The following is a 19,140-nucleotide window of genomic DNA, read 5'->3' as shown; positions in this document are numbered from 1 at the left end:
TAGTGTGTCGAAGTGTCTCCCTCCCTTGCAGTAGCTTACGGGCCCTTCGAAAGCCAGATGCTTGGAGGAATCCCTGGATTTACTACCATGAGTGCTCTCTATGTGATCAATAATAAGGCCTAACCCCTTTATGAAGTGCAGGATCCACTCCTTAATTAAACAGGCATAACAAATTAGAGAAGCAAGTGGAAATTGGGGGTGAGGAAGATTCCTGAATACTCTAAGGCACTCGTTAGATACGTTTGGGGAGCAAGTCCCCAATGCAGGGGGTCTCCAGCAGCTAAATTAGGGCACTGAAATTCAGAGCACCTTGTTTCAATTCTTAGACCGCTAGGAGACCATGGGTCAAGTAGTACACTGTGCCACTCTGTGCTGCCAGCTGCACATTTGGAAATGCGGAAAAACTGACACCCAGAGAACCATAACCAATCACTTCCCATTTTGTTTCCATAAGCCCTTCAAAAAAACAATCTGCAGGGTCATCAACATATCGGCCCTACAGATGGGCAATGATTTTGCCCCCTCTAAGCACATGCCCCAAATATGGGGGCCATCAATGCTTGTTTATTGCATCTCCCGGTCAAGAGTAAGGAGTGCGCAGCCACAACTACTGTGTCTTGACAGCCAACACTGCCCTGAGAAATGCTGTCTGGGCTTTGCCGGGGGCGCTTCTTCCAATGATCAAAAAAACCACTGCAACAAAAAACTCAGACCGACCAACCTTGATGAAGCAGACATCAAGGCTGCAAGACAAGCAGCTTAGGGAACACACAGTCACTTGACTCTGTACCACATTTATTGTCAAAATAAAAAAAAACAGCCCCCATCACAACACATTTCTGATGTCTATTCACTGCACCAGCCCCCCCATCTTACAGTTTAAACAGCACCACCATTGTAGATACTGAATGGGAGGAGGGGAGGGAAAAGAGAGACCTAGCATAGGTACACAGGTCCAGATCCTTAAAGCTGTTTAGGCACCTAAGTCCCGTCGATTTCAATGGAGGTTACGAACATAAATATGTTTAAGAATTAGGGCCCTAGGGCCTAGTCCTCTGGGTAGCTTTGCCTGTTTTGCACTACTCCATTGGTCAGTTTGGCCCGGAGTGCGGCAGGTGCAGTATTTTCCTGACCTCTAGAGGCATTTTGTTTTTTTCAACATGAGAATAACTTGTTCCCATGCAAAAGTAACTCAACCTCTGATCCATTCAACCAGGCATCTCACAAATTGCTCAGTCGCTGGACTATTAGGTGTCATCTAGGTAACGTTTCTACTAAAATACCATAGGACAGACACATAGCATTTGCACAACACTTCCAATTAGGAGGTGTCTAACTCTGCAAAGATGGGGGAATTAGAATAATAGAATATCAGGATTGGAAGGGACCTCAGGAGGTCGTCTAGTCCAACCCCCGCCTTCTCCCCCCACCAAGGCTCCTCTGTGGATTTTTCCATGCTTTGCATTATCAATTGCTAGAGAGATCACCTCCCATTCCACTTCTATCCACAGCTTTTAAGTTTTGTGTGTGTCTGCATCTGCCCCTCCTCCACCAGTCACCAGGGCCTTTCATAAATAAATCATAATACCAACAATATTTCTGCATTAAGCTCTGGTTGCAATCTTACTTTGAAATGTATTTGTCTTTTCCACAGGGGACTAGGGATGACTGGCTGCAGTAATCCATCCTCACGATCTTCTTTCATTAGGAGCAGAGATCTGAATTGTGGAGGGAGAAGATACAAGAGAAATTTGCATTAATCACTGCATCATTTCCATGTTAATATATGCAGACTGGGCCGGATCCAAAGCCCAGTCAACTCAGCGAGAGTTTTTCCACTGACTTCAGAGCTTTGAATCCATCTGTCAGCCACATCAGATAGCAAAATAGAAAGTTCCAATTCAAATAATGGACCTAAAAGTGGAAATGTGAAAAGTCAGGTTAGGGGAAAGTAAAGAGAATCACTGCAAGTGCACCACAGTAAGCCGACCCAGGGAGACACAATTAACAGAACACTTGTATTTCTATTATCAGAGGGGTAGCCATGTTAATCTGGATCTGTAAAAGCAGCAAAGAATCCTGTGGCACCTTATAGACTAACAGACGTTTTGGAGCATGAGCTTTCGTGGGTGAATGCCCACTTCGTCAGATGCATGTAGTGCAAGTTTCCAGGGGCAGGTATATATATGCAAGCAAGCTAGAGATAACGAGGTTAGTTGAATCAGGGAGGATGAGGCCCTGTTCTAGCAGTTGAGGTGTGAAAACCAAGGGAGAAGAAATTGGTTTTGTAGTTCCAAGCCATTCACAGTCTTTGTTTAATCTTGAGCTGATGGTGTCAAATTTGCAGATGAACTGAAGCTCAGCAGTTTCTCTTGGAAGTCTGGTCCAGATGCCAACTCTGCCCACATATCTACACCAGCGACACCATCACAGGACGTAACCAGATCAGCCATACCATCACCGGTTCATTCACCTGCACGTCCACCAATGTAATATATGCCATTATATGCCAGCAATGCCCCTTTGCTATGTACATCGGCCAAACCAGACAGATACTAGGAATGGCAGGTTTATACAAAAACTTGTAGGAGAACACTTCAACCTCCCTGGCCACACTATAGCAGATCTTAAGGTGGCCATCCTGCAGCAAAAAACTTCAGGACCAAACTTCAAAGAGAAGGTTTCATGCCAAAAATATCCACCACTTTATACACAACACACACGCACTTTCCTCAGCTGTACAATGGCAATACTATTATTGACCAACTTTGTAAAGTGCTTTTAACTCTGCGGATGAGAAGCACTCTGAGATCCAGGTATTATTGTTATTCGTTTCCTAAGGAAATTGCTCAGTCCTTCTCATCCATCTTGAAGAGAAGGGCCCAAGTGTTAAGTTAAAGATACAGGGTCTTGTAGCTCAGTATCACACTGAAGTTGATGGCAGATCCACGCGGTGGTAGCAGGGTCTGGAGCGTATTTCACAGCACTACTGCACAGGGAAGTCGCTCCTGGATCTCAAAGCCCCTCACACAAATAAGCTAGTTTGCTTCACACCTCAAGGAAGTGGATATTTTACAGAACAGGAAATGAAAGTACAATGAGTTAACTTGCCTGCAGTCACACGGGAGCCAATGACTGGGTCAGAAATACCTGCTCCCAGTTCTTCTGGGTCACAGTTAGGATACCCTCTCCCATCCCACACTGGCACAACCCTGACCAAAACTGCAGTTACATTCCAACTCCATGCTTCTAAATCCAGCAGTGGCCCAAGCATAAAAGCCTATATTTAAACCCAGCAACAGCAAGCGCGAGACACAAGCAGACAAAGGGCAGGAAATTCAAAGCTACAGCTAACACGGGGCATTGTCCTGAAAAAGGAGAACAGAAACGCAAAATAATAACGCAAGTAACAACGGAAAGACTGATTCGGCTTTTCATTTCCTAGCTTATTGCTACTGAGTTTCACAACCACCTCAACAAGGCTGAAATAGTTGGGTTAGGCTGTGAATGAACTGGAGGGAGGCAGGCAATGTTCACTTAGAAAAATTAGAAGGAAATACTCTTTTCTCACTGGAGGCTCTAACAAACATTACTATTGACCAGAGGTGTGTTACTGGTCAGGCAAACATGAGCCATGTTTAGACTGCCACATTATGAACTCAGGACAATTATTATTAGCAGTACTGACATAGCCCTACAAGTCACAGCTGTGATCGGGGTTCCATTGTGTTTAGCTAATGCACCGACATGTAGCAAAGACCATGCCTCCCCTGAAGAACTTGTACAGTCTTAAAGTTGGGGAAAAGTAGTATTGTCTCCAGTTTACAGATGGGGAGACTTAGATACAGAGAAATGAAGGTCACCCAGGAAATCCATAGCACAGACAGGAACTAAAACCAGATCTGCACACCATTTAGATAGACAAAGGATGGGAGGGGAAACTGAGGCACAGAACAGCAACTTGCCCAAGGTCACACAAAAGATCAGTGGCAAAGCTGGAAACAGAACCAAGTCTCCTAACTCCAAGTCCAATGGTCTGTCCACTAGACGACACTGCCTCTCAATGTTTTAGTATCCATGTTGTGGTCTGAGTCTTGTATCATTCCTCTCCCTTTTTTAGATTGAGCATGTATGTGGAACCATTCTGATAGGGCAGAAATGTACCTGTGTAATCTGACTCATTAACTTCACAACTGATCTCAATGTTATTCACCTCCAAGGAGGGAAACAATGGACTTACAAAGGGAAAAATCCTGATTTATCAGTGGCAGAAGTCCAGAACAGCACTTCTCTACCTCATTCGAGTGTGGAGAAGTTCAGTGCTCGTAAAGAGATCCTCAGATGAAAAGTGTCGTAGTGTGTAGTGCAGTCCGCATCCTAACAGAGAGATTCTCTTGTGGACCAATTCCCTGCCCATTGCGGATCACGTAACAGTTTCTAGCAGAGGCAGCTAGGCTTTTCCTCATTCACAGACATTCTCAGAGGCCATCAGGCTGACCTGTGAGGAGCCTGGACATCTATCTCAACAACCTCCTTTCCAGCCAGCTCGCCAAAGACCATGGCCCACAGATTGACCTCTGCAGAGATAAGGGACGTATTCCCAGCACGGCCACTGACTTGGACCATTTTTCCCTTCTCTCTCTCCCCTGCCCCCATCAGTAAAACAGGGATAACACTGACATTCACACCAGAATTTCTGTGACCTCTGAATGAAGAGTGATATGAAACTAAGATATTAAGTGGACAGAATTACTGCTATAGAAACAAACAACATACTCACAGGGCAGATCCTGCAATGCACTTACACATCCATTTCTCCCTGACCGCTCAGCAGAAACATGGGTAGAGAACCAGCGACAAGCTCCTCGTGCCCTCTTTGTAAGAGCAAAAATTCAAGACTGAGCAAGAGGGGGTATGAGTAATGGGGCCGGACGGCCGGCATAGATATCCAAACAGAATGGATGAGCGTCCATAGGTCAAGCTGAAACCAGGATGCGCGAAAAATCCCTCTGAAACCCATAAATGAGGAAATTATGTCTTATTATGTCTTATTCTATGCGAGCTCAGAAGGGAGGAACAGAGCAGAGACGGCATTGCTGTGGGGGAGGGGTGGGATCCATCCATCTCTCAGACAAGAGCAATTGCAATTACAAAGACAGCAGGGACGGAGGGATGGGTGACTGATAGGCGAGCCGAGAAGAGGCAATAAGGCTGCATCCAAGACGCACAGACTGATGCTGAAGCACATACATACAACGAAGATTCGCAGCTGTATGGCTGAAGATCAACCTTTCAACAAGATGTCTTGCCTGGGAAAGCTTCCAACCACCTTGTACGACCTCAGTTTGATCTTCCCTGAGGGTGGAGTCTCTTGACTAGATGACCTCCTGAGGTCTCTTCCAACCCTAATATTCTATGATTATTTTGAGAGGAATGGACAGTGTTCATGTAATTAAGACCCTGGCCTGGTGCTGACAGGATCTTGATTCAATTCCCATCTCCGCCAGATTTGTTGGGTGACCGTGGGCAAGTCGCTTCCTCTCCTTGGGCCTCAGACAACGAGAATACTGACTTTCTTCCACCTTTTCTCCATTTGCTCTATTTAAATTCTAAAGGGGAGATTTTTTTCTAAAACATCTGACAGAGTTAGGCACCTAACTCCCTTAGGCACCTTTGAAAAGTCACACCCCACGCTCTTTGGTGCAGGGACTGTCTCTTATTAAGAGTCAATATAGAGCCTAACACTACAGGACCCAAATCTAGGTTGGGGCCTCAAGGCTACTGGAATAATTACCTTCTGCTACAAAGAACTCCACCAAGAAGCCCTTACACCAACCCCTCCATCTCCCTTCCTCAGAGGGGTCCGTTAAGGGAACACGAGGCTATGTGACTAGTGTATTCTGAAACATCATCAAAAGTTAGGAACCGTTGGGGAAGTTACCACCAAGTAATTACCACACAGAGGAAGAAAAAGTTGCACAGTTACTTGTCCCATGTAAAAACATTACCCGAGTCACACACAGATGGGCAGCGTGTGTTTTTCTTTAAGGCTCTTAGACTCCTTTGCCACCTCAAAACACACACAGCATTATGCCCCTCAGGGCTTCTCCTCAGGATCAGAGTTATCCAAAGGCTACACAGATAAGCACTGGCTGCAACAAACAGCTGCAAAGATGCAACCAGACTGATATTTCTGTTCTGTGGAGATAACAATCCTGTTGGCCCTCAGTACTTTATAAAAATACTGGGGAACTTAGAGGTTTTTACTTTGAATTAACCAATGCAGCAATGACAATTTGCACCAGCCGGGGAATTTGCCTCTATCCATTTACACCTTTTAGCGGTCTGTGTGTCTTAATATACCCATAGATAGACATCGAATTCTGCCAAGCCTATGTTATCATTTTGACACATAATATTTATTTTTAAGCTTTTCCCCCCTGATTTAAATTCTCACAGTTGTGCAAAATTATGGGTTTCCAGCTTTTAAAATTTGCATTGATTTAAATTTTCACAGATTGAATGACAGTAGTCACTGAGATTCAAAAAGTTAAAGCTTTATATAACCATTAAAACACAGCTAGTCAACACCACATCAAAACGTAGAAAGTACATATCCTCAAATCAAATGCAGCTAAGTTCTCAAGCAGCATTTTCTTTCCTCAGCTTATCTGTAAATGTCAATTATTAATCGATGGAAATGTGTGTTGGATTGTGTGTGCACGGTGATGTCAACGTTTACAAGTAAAATCTAATCTTACCAAGCCTACATGAAGAGCATTCTTGAAGCTCCTTAGCAGCCGCACGCCCAAGTCAAGAAGTGCCAGGGGATCTCAGAGCAGTTTATACAGCACCCTTCAAACACAGGGCCACTGCTGAAATCAGCAAGGGCTCTCAAGCTGGAGCAACCTCAACATAAACTAGAGCAGGGGCGCTGGAACAATTTGTATAGTGGGGGTGCTGAAAGCCCTTGAACCAAACTGTAAACCTTGCACATAATGGAAACCACTTCAAGCCAAGGGGTGCACAGCACCCCCAGCTTCAGCACCTTTTGATTTTGGAACTACCTACCTTGGTCCGGTGGTGCCCAGATTTATTAGCATTCCTGACGTGCTGTACACCCTCGCTCTCTCTCTGTCTCACACACACACACACGGCTGTCTGTGTAAAGGAGAATAGGGGGCAGAGGATATATTTATAGATAGTCCTTTGTTTATGCTCATGTTGCAAGTTTTAATTTAGGCAGTAGGTGCCTGGAGCACCAGGTGGCTACTGTAGTTGCAATTTAAAAGGTTTGAAGCCATACGTAAAACAGAAATAATAAAATGCAGCTGTCCCTGGGGTGGAGTGCAGCAGTCAATGTAAAGGAGGAGAAATTAAGGCCAAGGACACTCTCACAAAAAACGGTTCTTGCAAAAAGTTTGCGGAGATCTTAATTGCAGACGTGCTTAGTTTTCAAGGTCTCCAAGCTGAGCCACATGGTATTCATTTATCTACAACGGGAGAGGGAGAGCCCAAACCTCTGGTTTCTCTTGAAAGTTACATTATGGATGAATTTCTAGAAGGTAAATGGGCTTACGCTTATGTATTCTGCCTGCCTTATGATTCAAAAATCTTGATGCCTGGGAAGAGCCCTCCCTTGGTGAAAACAGCTTAGAGCTGGTGCAGCTGCCTTGCCAGGGTGCCTTCAGTTTCTCAGACGGAAGATCTGCTTTTGATTGAGCTCCAACTTCCTGTTTATCGACTGGCTGCTAGATCTGAAGTGACAAGCTGCTTAAGCCTTCTTTGACACCCTCATCTCTGTCACCATCTCCATTTCCTAAGCAAGACGAAAGGCTGCCCGTTCTTCCCTTTTTTGGGGTCTGCTGTGCAGATTCAAGGTTCCTCATGCAGGGTTTCTAGAAAGGGATGTGAGGTTATCTGTATCAGACTGCCAAGCCCAAGGCAAGACTTACTTTCCTTGATATGTAAGAATATTTTGATCTCCTTTTAAAAATTATAAATACCAGAGCTCACCCAAAGAAGTGACCCAGTACTTCCAGTACCCACAATACAAACATGAGATCTTTTACAGGCCACCATTCTCTCTGCCACGGAGAGATGGTCTGAGCAACTCAATACAAACAAGATCAATACCTGACAAGTACGACATGTCAATGCACAAAATAACTCTCAAGCAGCGCAGCAAAAAGGCTCTTATTTAGACCTAGTCAGGAGTACTGTCTCACCCTGTGGCCTAGGAATTGAAGTGCCACTTGGGAATTTTAAGTCCTTTTGTGGCGCAAGCCCATAGTAACTACAGCGGCATTTGGGGAATTCAAACGAAAGCAATAGAGAATTCTATTCTCATTCTCTGTTCTGCCAATGAAGAACAGAGCTATAGGTCTGAGAGAGAGAGGGGAGTGGGGAGGAATGAATCAGATGATTTTCTATCTTACCAAGATTTAATGATCACAGAAACTTAAGGAAGAAACCTAGTAAGTCAAGGAGTCAATCCCTCTGCCAATGAAGAACAAAGCCTGCTAAAGGATGATTTTATTAACAACATCTATCATTGTAGCACCAAAAGGCCCATGTTAAGAATGCCCCCCTCCCCTTATGCTATATAATTACTACATGAGGAGTTTCACTCTAGTCTAGGGTTACACACACATATCAGATGTTCAACCTGACTTTAGTCCCAATGGCCAGAAAGAATGCTCGGCACCCTACACGAAGCCTTTGCTCCACACTTTACTGCTGCTGCGTCATCGAATCAAATGGCCTTTCTGCTCATCTCCCTTTAACACAGTTTGACAGGCCACCTAGATGGCACCGGAGCAGCATGGAGCATTCTGAAAGAGCAACTGAAATGCGCAAAGATGACAAGTATGGGTCACTTTCACGCTGTTACACACACCATGTTCTTACTCGCAGGTATAAAGAAAACTTGTGTGGTGTAGGAGTAGATGGGACAAAGGAGACACAGGAACCAATGAAGACTGGTGCAGCAAGAGATGTCATGAGTTTGGGTTATTAAAAGGGAGTCAGATCTGATACTTAAAGCTTTGAGCAGACGCTGCTAACAGAAAACTCCAGCTGATCAAGGAATCCCGGAGGCTGTCCCTACCAAGCAATACATTAGGTAGAATTGCATTACCAGCAACAGTTCTTTCATTTTCAAACACGCTGGCTAAACAAGATGCCTCTGATCTAGGCAAGGGGATGGCTGAGATCAACAAATTTGTGTTCAGAGCAGGATGTAGTGGCTAGTGCACAGGACAGAGTCAGGACTCCTGGGTTTCATATATAAATAGATTTTAAAGCGTCAAGGGATCACTATGATCTACTCTGACCTCTCATACCACACAGACTGCAGAACTTCCCTCAGCGATTCCTGCAGTTAACTGTGTAAGTCAAGGTTTAACTAAAACATAAACTTCAAGAGTCCAAGAGAGAGCATTTGTTACACCGCTTCTTAAGCCATTCCAGTGGCTAACCCTCCCAGTGAAAGACGTGAATCTTTTGTCCAGTTTGAACTTTACCATTTTCAGCTGCCAGTGTTCTATCATTAACGGTGCCAGCTGGTCTGTTATGTGACCTTGGGCAAAGTCAGGTAACTGCACCGTGCCTCACTTTACCCAACCATTAAAAATGCAGCATATTTAGTTACTGTTTGGCCCGCATGCATACTGGAAGAATCCCTTACTCTCTGCAACGTCCTTTCAAAGCTTTAGTGGAAGGGGGCTACATGGAAGCCTGAAATTATATGAGGTTTCCTGAACCAATCTGAAAACTCAATGCCTCCCGCACAGACAAAAGGTTGGGAATATCAGGATGTAGCAGGTTTGCAACATTATCTGTTTCTAAAGTCACTTTCAGGGCTGACTGTACCACAATGCAATTTACCCTAAAAATATCTTATTCGGACCATTTTGTCCAGGTCCTGACAAACCCATCTGCTCTGCAAAGCCACCCCCACCAAAATCCAGACTGTTGGGTCCCTTCTCAGCCACTTGACTCATCCCTGTGTGCTGGCAAACAGTGGAACAGAATACCGTCCGGCAGCCTATGCTCCCAGATAGTAGCGTTTGGATTCATCCCGACACCATCCCCGCTCACAGCACCAGGGTGCCCCGGGGAGGGCGGTACCACACACACATGCTCCAGTCTCAAACAAAGCTGGTCTGTAAGCCTCTTGCTGGGCCTGCCCGTCTGGAGGTCACCCTAAGCCACCGCAACAGTGATGGCAGAAAAGCAGAAACAGGCTGTCATGGCAGGGAATGCTTCCAAGAGTTACCATGGACCTTGACAGAAACCTTGAGCAACAGCAAGAAGAGAACTTTCTCCTGAGAGCTGGGTTTTTTCTGACAACCTGAGGCCTTGTGGCAGGAACAGCTCTCATTAGTGGCCAGGAACTGGTATAAACTGACCTATTGCTGTAGTTTGCTAACCTGGCACATGCTCATTTACACTTAGGGTTTAACACCAGTGTAGTTACGGCAACTGATGGGTACCGAGAACTGGATCAGAGCGATTGTAGGGGCAGACACTTTGCACCTAACCAGGCGCAGATCTAAGCTTTTATTTAAAATGAAAGTTCCTATCTCCAAATGAGTATGCAGAAAACCCGCCAAACACAAACCAAGTGAAACTGACCCAAGGTCAGGCTCCTAGGTTTGCCGATAGCCAGAAACAACAGAGGCCACCCTGAGGCCGGAAAGCAGGATATTAAGAGTCAGGAAAGAGCGTCAAAACACCATTGGAAGCCCTGGCCTGACTTCCTAAAGCTGTTGGGTCTGGGTGTGAAAAAGGAGCCATTGTTGTGGGTCATCAGTGGGGCTCAAAGCTGGGACATTCAGCACCAGTTCCCACCAGCTAAGCACACAGAGGCTATGAGGAGACCGTGCTGATCTTTGGAGAGGGCCAGGTGTGTCTGACAGACATGTGCATAGCAGCTTAGGGTGGGAGAACATCATCCCCACCACTAAAAGCTGCCCGAGTGCGAATCCCACCACACACCCCACTCAGCAGATATTTCTGCACTTTGGGTCTACCTTGAGAAGTATCAACTCCCTCCCTACCCCGTGACCCATAGCCCGGTGAGGGCAATCTGCCCAGATGGTCTTAGGCCTATGCAACATAAATGGTCACATGGAGGCCTCTCCATCCCTGTCCTAAATAAGGCTATTTTATTCACAAACAAGTGCTCACTTCAGCAATTCTCACATACCCTAGGGCAGGGGTTCTCAAACTCCATCACACCGCAACCCCCTTCTGACAACAAAAACTGCTACACGACCCCACAAGGGGTACCAAAGCATGAGCCCGCCCGAGCCCTGACACCCTGGGGTGTTGGGGGGGGTGTCAAAGCCAAAGCCCCCCAGCCCCCTCTGGGGGGGGCTGTAATCTGAGCCTCACTGCCCAAGACTGAAGCCCTCAGGCTTCGGTCCCAGCCAGTGGGTCACAATCCCATTTTAATGGGGTCACAGGGCTGGCTTAGACTTGCTGGGGCCAGGAGCCAAAGCCTGGGGGACCCACTTTGGGATCCCAACCCACAGTTTGAGAACTGCTGTCCTAGGCAATGGCGATATCTCTAGCCTGGCTGTTGTAAGCTCTGCTGACCGAAGTCCACAGAGCAGTTCCTATAATGGGAGCCCAGAATCCAATGTAACAGGAGAAGGCTAATGCCACATCCTACTGGAAGCTGGGCACTGTGCCCTGTAACATGGCTGGAAAGGGAAAAGCATGCCACTTGTTATGAAGCTGTGCACTAAAAACCCCTGCCTAGGCCCAAGTGGATATTGCCTGGAAGGGTCCTGCTCAGGGAAAATGGAGAGAAGCCAGGCAGAAGTCAGAGGCAAAGGACAGGAAGGCCTCGGCATGAGACACAGGAAAATTAAGTGGGACGGGTCAGAGCAATGGGGTTTATTGAACTCTTCACCCCTAGGTCACTGGTTCAAACCCAGCCCGACTAGAAATAGTTGCCATCAAACGGCTCTTTGTGGCCTACAGGAAATGAGCTGGTGGGTTTGAGTCCAGCCCCCTCTCTTGGGCTACATCCACATGAGAGATCTCAGCAGAGGTCCAGGCCTACAGACTGAACTATCCTTTCACCCCTCACGAAGATGTCACCCAGCCAGCAGGGAGATACAATGGGGAGGGGGCACAGTGGAATTCTTATCCCCAGGCAGCAGCTGCTCTGGAAATCAACACAGGACTCCGGCCCACACGGCATCTTTCACCAGCACTAAAACCAGCTCACACACAGGTCAATGTGGGTGAAAGTTGACCCTGTCCAAGGGGTCAGCATGAGGCCTGTGCACCTCACATCCTGAAGTGGTGCCAATGACCTGGTGAAATCATCCCCCATCAACCATCCACTTGAGCAGGTTCATCATTAACAATCTCACTACACAGGTCATTATTCTGAGCCATGTTATTATTACTCAATCACAAATACATTTAAGGAGTCCGTTACAAAACCAAGAGCTTTGAATGATCATAATGGCTCCTTCTGATGTTAAAAAGAGCTCTGAATTATTAAATTAATGACGTTTTACAGTTTGTGTGCTTATTCACACTTATTTTGTTAAGGCACATGAGTCTGGCTTACCCATACAAGTTTAAAACTTGCAAAAAATTATTTATGGGCAGAGGAGGAGATGTGGAGGTTCGCAGGGCTCAGGGGGCTCTTGACTGGAACAGGTTTCACATAAACACAGCATTTGGGCCAATAAAGATCCCTCCATAGTTTTAAAAAAAGTTTCTGAACTACTGCTGTCTCCTCGTTTCAAAGATTGCAATTGTAGAGGTTTTATTATTTTCAGAGGGACAGCATAGTAATGTTTGCCCAACGAACAGCTGGAATTCATACTGGGTTGGGATGGAGGAGCACATCAGTGAAAACCCATAAGCCCTTCCCTCTCTTCCTCCTACAGGGAAACTTACACAGTATACTTGAAAAGTTCAATATATGCACACCCACTGAATAGCTCCTGATCTAATCTCCCTCCAGCTCCTCTCACTGTACACTGACCTTCCCATAAATCAGGATTTAGAACAGAAAGTTTGATACCCTGAACAGCTTTGTGAACTTTGTTAGATGCCTACTGAAAACAAGACGCTTGAAATTCAGGAACCAGTTTCTTCCTCTTTCAGCATCCTTCTCCGCACCCTGGCCTGCCCAGGGCAGAGTCCCAATGGAATTGGGAGTCTGTAAATAAAAGCAGGCTCTGAGGGAAGTTACCCAACCACCCCTGCTGATAGCTAAGGAGGACACTGAGCTGATGCAATTTACTCCAGAGCGGATACTAAGTGGCAAAGTTGGAGAAAACTCCCCAGGCATCTCCACTCCTTGTCCTGAGTCCTGGACCCCACCTGTTCCCTGAGCTGGGACGAGAACCCCAGACCTCTTGCTCCTAGCCTACTCCTGTAATCCCGAGACCCCTCCCTGCCTGCCCCCAGAGCCAGGAACAGAACCCAGGCATCCTGGTCCCAGCCCACTGCTCTAGCCACTGCCCCAGGGCTGTACGGCTCTGCAGCGGCCATGCGGCTCCAGGACACCCCGCCACATGCACCCCGATCGCTCCCGCAGGGAGATCCGCCTTGAGCAGCCCCCCGGCCGCTCTACGCTGCCTCTTACGACGTGGGAGCAGCCTTGCAAGCGGCTGCTAAACTTTTCAGGCTGCAGCCCATGAGCAGGGGCCGGGGCCGGGGCCGGGGCCGGGCTCCCCTCACAAGAGCCTGCCTTTGTTACCCAATTCCCCCGCCCCAAACCCGTGCACCCCAGCAGGGCTGCAGAGCGAGCGGTCGGCGCTTACCGTGCGCTGAGCCGGGCAATCAGCAACCGCCCCGCCAGGGAGCCGCCCCGCAGCTCCGACTCGGTGCCCTCTCCGGGCGCCCTCCCCGCGCCTCCATCAGCCACCCGCGGGCAGGGCAGCGCAGCTGCTGCAGACACTGCCTGTCTCTCTCGGCCTCCCTCCCCCGTCTCCCTACGCCCCCTCGGCTGATAGGAGCCCCCCGCACCAATAGCCGCGGCTGGGCTGCGCAATTCCGCGGCCTCATTGGTGTCTCCAGCCCCCCTGCTCGGTGGGGAGAAGGGAGGAGGAGCCTTGGGGCCCGCCCCGACAATGCGCAGCTGGTTAGTGGCTTCAGCAGCTGCCAGAGTTTGGAGTGTCATCAGCCTCGGACGGAGGAGGAGGAAGAGGGTGGCTGGCTGGCTTGGAGAGCCTCCACCAGGCTGGGATTGCAAACCTCGGGAGGCCAAAGGGGCTAGAGCTGGGACGGGGATGTCCTGGAAAGCCCAGTGCACAGGGGCAGTGAGTTTGGAGAGGCACTAGCAGCACTAACATCATTTGGGGATGAGGTAGGGGGGAAGAGCTGTGATGGGAAAGAGAGAAAACTTGTGTGAAAATCATTGGTGGAGAGTCACAAAGGCCCTGGGCTTGAAGGGTCTGGCTACGTTTGAGGGTCTGGGCCAAAGGATCTCCCCAGACTGGGGGTTTTCATGACTGCATCTCACAGTTGTCACTAGGGTGACCAAACAGCAGGTGTGAAAAATCAGGATGGGGTTAGGGGGGGCAATAGGTGCCTGTATAAGAAAAATATCCCAAAGTTGGGACTGTCCCTATATCATCGGGCCATCTGGTCACCCTAGTTGTCACCTCAGATCAAACACGGCATGGGTCTGTAGGGACCAGGAGTCATTGCCATCTGGTGTTTGACGCATCATTGGAATGAGCGAGCAGGAGTCTTAATCCATGTCAAAGGTTTAGGCAGATCCAAGCTCCATAAACTAGAAACTGAAGTGTTTTCAGACTGGGAATAAAGTGGAATATTTGAATAGTGTGGGTAATTACCCATTGGATCAGATTGCCAAGGGACATCTATTCTCCATCCTTAAGAGTCCTTACAGCTAGCTTGAGCATTTCTCTAGGTCAGTGGCTCTCAAACAGAGGTAGTGTTCCCCTGGGCTACACAGAGGTCTTCCAGGAGGTATGTCAAGGTTCCTCCCCCACTCTGAACTTTAGGGTACAGATGTGGGGACCTGCACGGACACTTCTAAGCTTAATTACTAGCTTAGATCTGGTAACACTGCCACCATCCAGAAGTTAGTGTCTGGATCACTCCCTGTCCCCCCAAAACTTTCCCCTTCCTGAGTTGCCTTGAGGGACTTCACCAATTATCTGGTGAACACAGATCCAAACCCCTTGGATCTTAAAACAAGGGGAAATTAACCATCCCCCTTATTTTCCCCCCACCAATCCCTGGTGAGTCCAGATCTAGCCCCTTGGATCTAAAAACAAGGAAAAATCAATCAGGTATTAAGGGAAAAAAAGGCTTTTAATTAAAGAGAAGATAAAAATCATCTCTATAAAATCAGAATGGAAAATACTTTACAGGGTAATCAGATTCATATAGCCCAGAGGAACCCCTTCTAGCCTTGGGTTCAAAGTTACAGCAAACAGAGGTAAGATCCTCTCAGCAAAAAAGGAAGATTTGGAGGTCGAGAAAACAAAAATAAGATTAATCTGCCTTCCCTGGCTGTTACTTATAATTTTTAAACATGAGAGACTGATTCAGAAAGGTTAGGAGAGCCTGGATTGACATCTGGTCCCTCTTAGTCCCAAGAGTGAACAACCCCCAAAACAAAGAGCACAAACAAAAGACTTCCCCCCACCAAGATTTGAAAGTATCTTGTCCCCCTATTGTTCCTCTGGTCAGGTGTCAGCCAGGTTTACTGAGCTTCTTAACACTTTACAGGTAAAAGAGACATTAACCTTAACTATCTGTTTATGACAGGGTACATCAATTCATCTAGATATTTGCTTAGTTTTACAACATAAAAAGCACTAGTGAAGTCAGTACAAACTAAAATGCCATACAATGACTTGTTTATACTGCTCTGTATACTATGCACTGAAATATAAATAGAATATTTATATTCCAATTGATTTATTTCATAATTATATGGTAAAGATGAGAAAGTCAGCCATTTTTCAGTAACAGTGCGCCAGGGACACTTGTATTTTGATATCTGGTTTTATAAGCAAGTAGTTTTTAAATGAGGTGTAACTTGGGGGTACACAAGACATCAGACTCCTGAAGGGGGTACAGGCATCTGGAAAGGCTGCGAGCCACTGCTCTAGATTATTCATGCTAGCTTCTAGCACAAGCTATTGGGCTCAATGCAGGAATCTCTGATGCTGGTCCACTCCTCTAGCAAGGTCCTGTGTCCTGAGCCTTTGCTGACCCGTCAGGCTGATGTGTGTGGATGGAATTGGCATTTGGGCTCAAACTTGAGTCAGAGCCTGGGCTTAGTGTGCAGGGTAAACATATCCTAAGTGGTCTGATCTACCCCGGTGTTGACCACCTTGCAAGTATCTAGAAGTTCTGGCCTAAGTAACTTGCCCAGGTTGGTGCGGAGCTGAGAATAGAATGTAGGAGTCATAGGAACATAGGATGGGGCTGGATCTTGGAGTCCAGCCCCCTGCTATGACAGGCAAACCAATCATATAATCCCTTTCATAAACTGACTCTTTGTTCCAAGCTGCCTCTTGCAATGGCGGCTTGGTGTGTTTGTGTAGCATTGGTGTCCTGAACTTGTTCTGCGGGACAGGAAAGAATTTCTTAAATTGGCTACATTAGAACTATCTTTCTTTCCCTGCTGGTCCTTGTCTCTGTTGCTGGTGATGACATGCCTGGCTTGTCTATGCAGCTGTAAGCTCGTTGAGTCAGGTACAGGCAAGTCTCATCTTACGCGGGGGTTCCGTTCCGTGGTTACCGCTTAAAGCGAAAACCGCATATAGTGAAACACTCATTGAGTTAAATGGCAGGCGGAATCACTCGCACTACAGATGCAGTTTTTATATTGTTATTTTTCTTTTTTTTCCCCTGTTTTTGCCGACCGTGCAAAGCTGAATTTGCACATGTTAAATGTGCCTAAGATGTGATTTGCCTGTATTCTCTCTTACTATATGTATGTCCATCTTCTAGTTTACTTCAATTTGTCCTCTCAATGCCAATATAATATAGCCTTATCATTTCCCCAATCCAGACTGGTTGGCTCACTCTGATTTTAATACTGCCGTCTTTTTCTTCAGTTGTTCATAGTTTTCTATATGCAATTTGAAAAGGCTAATTGCATTTCCCTATCTTGTGCAGTGGTGAACATTTGCTTGTTTTGATAAGCTTTTTTTTTTTTTTTAAATTAAATGTGGATGTGTTTCAGGTCAATTTATTTTAAAAGGGGCCTGAGCATCCCAGAAATAATGGGAAAGTTCAGGACCGGACAAAGGGGGAGAGAGAGAGAGTTGCTGATGCTTTGAAATACTTGATATCTAAGAGGCACTTGGATACCTGCCGTGCTGAAAATCAGCCCCGTAAAAGCACATAGCAGTGTCGGGCTGGAAGGGACCTCAAGAGGTCATCAAGTCCAGCCCCCCTGCACTGAGGCAGGACCAAGCAAACCTAGACCATTGCTGACACGTGTTTGTCCAACCTGTCCTTAAAACCTCCAGTGATGGGGATTCCACAAACCTCCCTAGGTAACCTGCTCCAGTGTTTAACTAGCCTTATAGTTAGAAGTTTTTCATAATGTCCAATCTCAATCTAAATGAGGATATTGGATTTTTCCCTCCTTTGTAAAGTGCCTTGAGCTCTACTGGTGAAAAGCGCTATGTAAAAGCGAGGGGTTAGTATTCGTTTCCTGAGGTTTTGTGGCCTGTGACAGAGCCACTGCTGTCCTAACAGGAAGCCAGAGGTGCTAATGCCTGTGAAAATACTTTCATGCAGCTCTTTTGCTGCACAGAAAAACCAAACCTAAGCTTCGCTGGGTAGCAGGACTGTGCTCACAGCTCCACCCTGGAGTCCAGCTGCAGGTGTGCTTGTCCTCTCCCCTACAACAGCTGGTTCAGACTAGCTGACACCCCCCTTCACCGTCTGGAATCTGCAGCTTGAGCTGGGCTGACATCCAGGCCTTGGGGAAGTGCAGACAGTGGCGGCGGTGGCTGCTATGGGCTGAGCAGAGAGATGGCATGTTGCTGTACAACATCTGTATTTACTTCCAGGCTGACTTTAGTCTCAAATCCCCTTTCAGTTTTCCATTGGCTCCACCAGGAGGTTGAGTTGTTCCCTCCCTCCCCTCAGCTGCCAATACAGTGCTGGTGGAAGATGCAGGGTTGAGGGCCCTGACAGCTGTAGTCCTGGGTGCATCCACAGAGCAGAACCAGCAGGGGTCTTAGCAGGGCAAGCCTCCCCCACAAGCCATCCCACCTTAAGCTGGAGGGTTCACTTTGAAGGGGCGAAATGTTGGTTCAGCCTCAGTGGCACCTGCTAGCTGCAGTATTGCCATCCCCAGGCATTCAAAAACCTTCAGACTCCTTTAAAAATCGCTTTAATCATACTTGTATTTGGGGTTCTTTTTAGTTGCCTTCTGGTTCTGAACTTTCTAGGTTACACTTGGATCACGTTTCAAGCTTATCTCAACCATGTGTGCCAGAAATTCCTTTTTTACTTTTTTAATGAAAGCTGAAATTCTCAGTTTATCACTTGCCTCCAGGAGTTGGGGCTTTAAGAGAAAGACGGAATAATGTGAGACTTGCTATACAAATGCAAGAATTGGCAACGCTGCTCAGAGTCCTATTCGCACTGTGACGCAGGTTCAAGCCCTGTCATGCTGCAGTGTGGATGCAGCTCAAGCCACAGACTCCAGTCATCAGGTCTGTGTAGTGCACAGTGGGAGACCCAGGGCTGCCAATTGTAAACCCAGGTTTACAATGTGGTCTAGACACTCAAGTGCGGGCTTGGAAACATTGAGTCCACAAGCCTGGGTCCCACAGTGCCAGGCTTAGCATGCAGAGTAGACATACCCTGACATGCCTCAATCTGGATGTGGGTACCTAGCTTTAACCTCCAGCTCTCAGTTTCAGCATCTGTTAACAGAGTACCAGAAGGGTTTATGTTAATTTAATGTTTGCAATACACTGCATGAGCATCAGATGAAAGCTGTTATATAAGTGTGAAGTACTAAAGGTCAATAATTTATTGAGACATCAGCCATCTCAAATATCTAATTACTAGGAAATTAACTGAGGCCTGTTGTCCCACAGGGCCGATGTCTCAATATATTATGGGCAATGCTATGGATGCAACAAATAA

The 19,140-nt window shown here is 46.8% G+C and overlaps 1 protein-coding gene across 4 annotated transcripts in view; it reads right to left on the bottom strand.

Annotated features, from left to right (window-relative positions):
- The window catches only part of RASSF2 (Ras association domain family member 2), a 43,298-nt gene extending 29,270 nt beyond the window's left edge, over nucleotides 1-14,028 (bottom strand). For 2 of the 4 annotated variants that reach the window (XR_012655282.1, XM_032786761.2), the window contains exons 1-2: nucleotides 13,803-13,958; nucleotides 1,628-1,718 (exon numbers count right to left, since the gene is read on the bottom strand). Coding sequence is in view for 3 of the 4 variants with exons in the window: in XM_032786761.2 (XP_032642652.1) it covers nucleotides 1,628-1,686 (59 nt within the window). In the remaining variant the exon portion in view is untranslated. Of the gene's footprint in view, nucleotides 1-1,627; nucleotides 1,719-2,473; nucleotides 2,495-13,802; nucleotides 13,959-14,007 lie in introns of those variants that run through there. The other 2 variants (XM_032786776.2, XM_032786769.2) reach the window with 2 other exon arrangements.
- Between the last annotated feature and the right edge of the window lie 5,112 nt (nucleotides 14,029-19,140).

Source organism: Chelonoidis abingdonii, chromosome 2, assembly GCF_003597395.2.
Source record: "Chelonoidis abingdonii isolate Lonesome George chromosome 2, CheloAbing_2.0, whole genome shotgun sequence".
NCBI lineage: Eukaryota > Metazoa > Chordata > Testudines > Testudinidae > Chelonoidis > Chelonoidis abingdonii.
The sequence above is the reverse complement of the archived record's forward strand: the minus strand, read 5'-3'. Positions and strand labels throughout refer to the sequence as shown.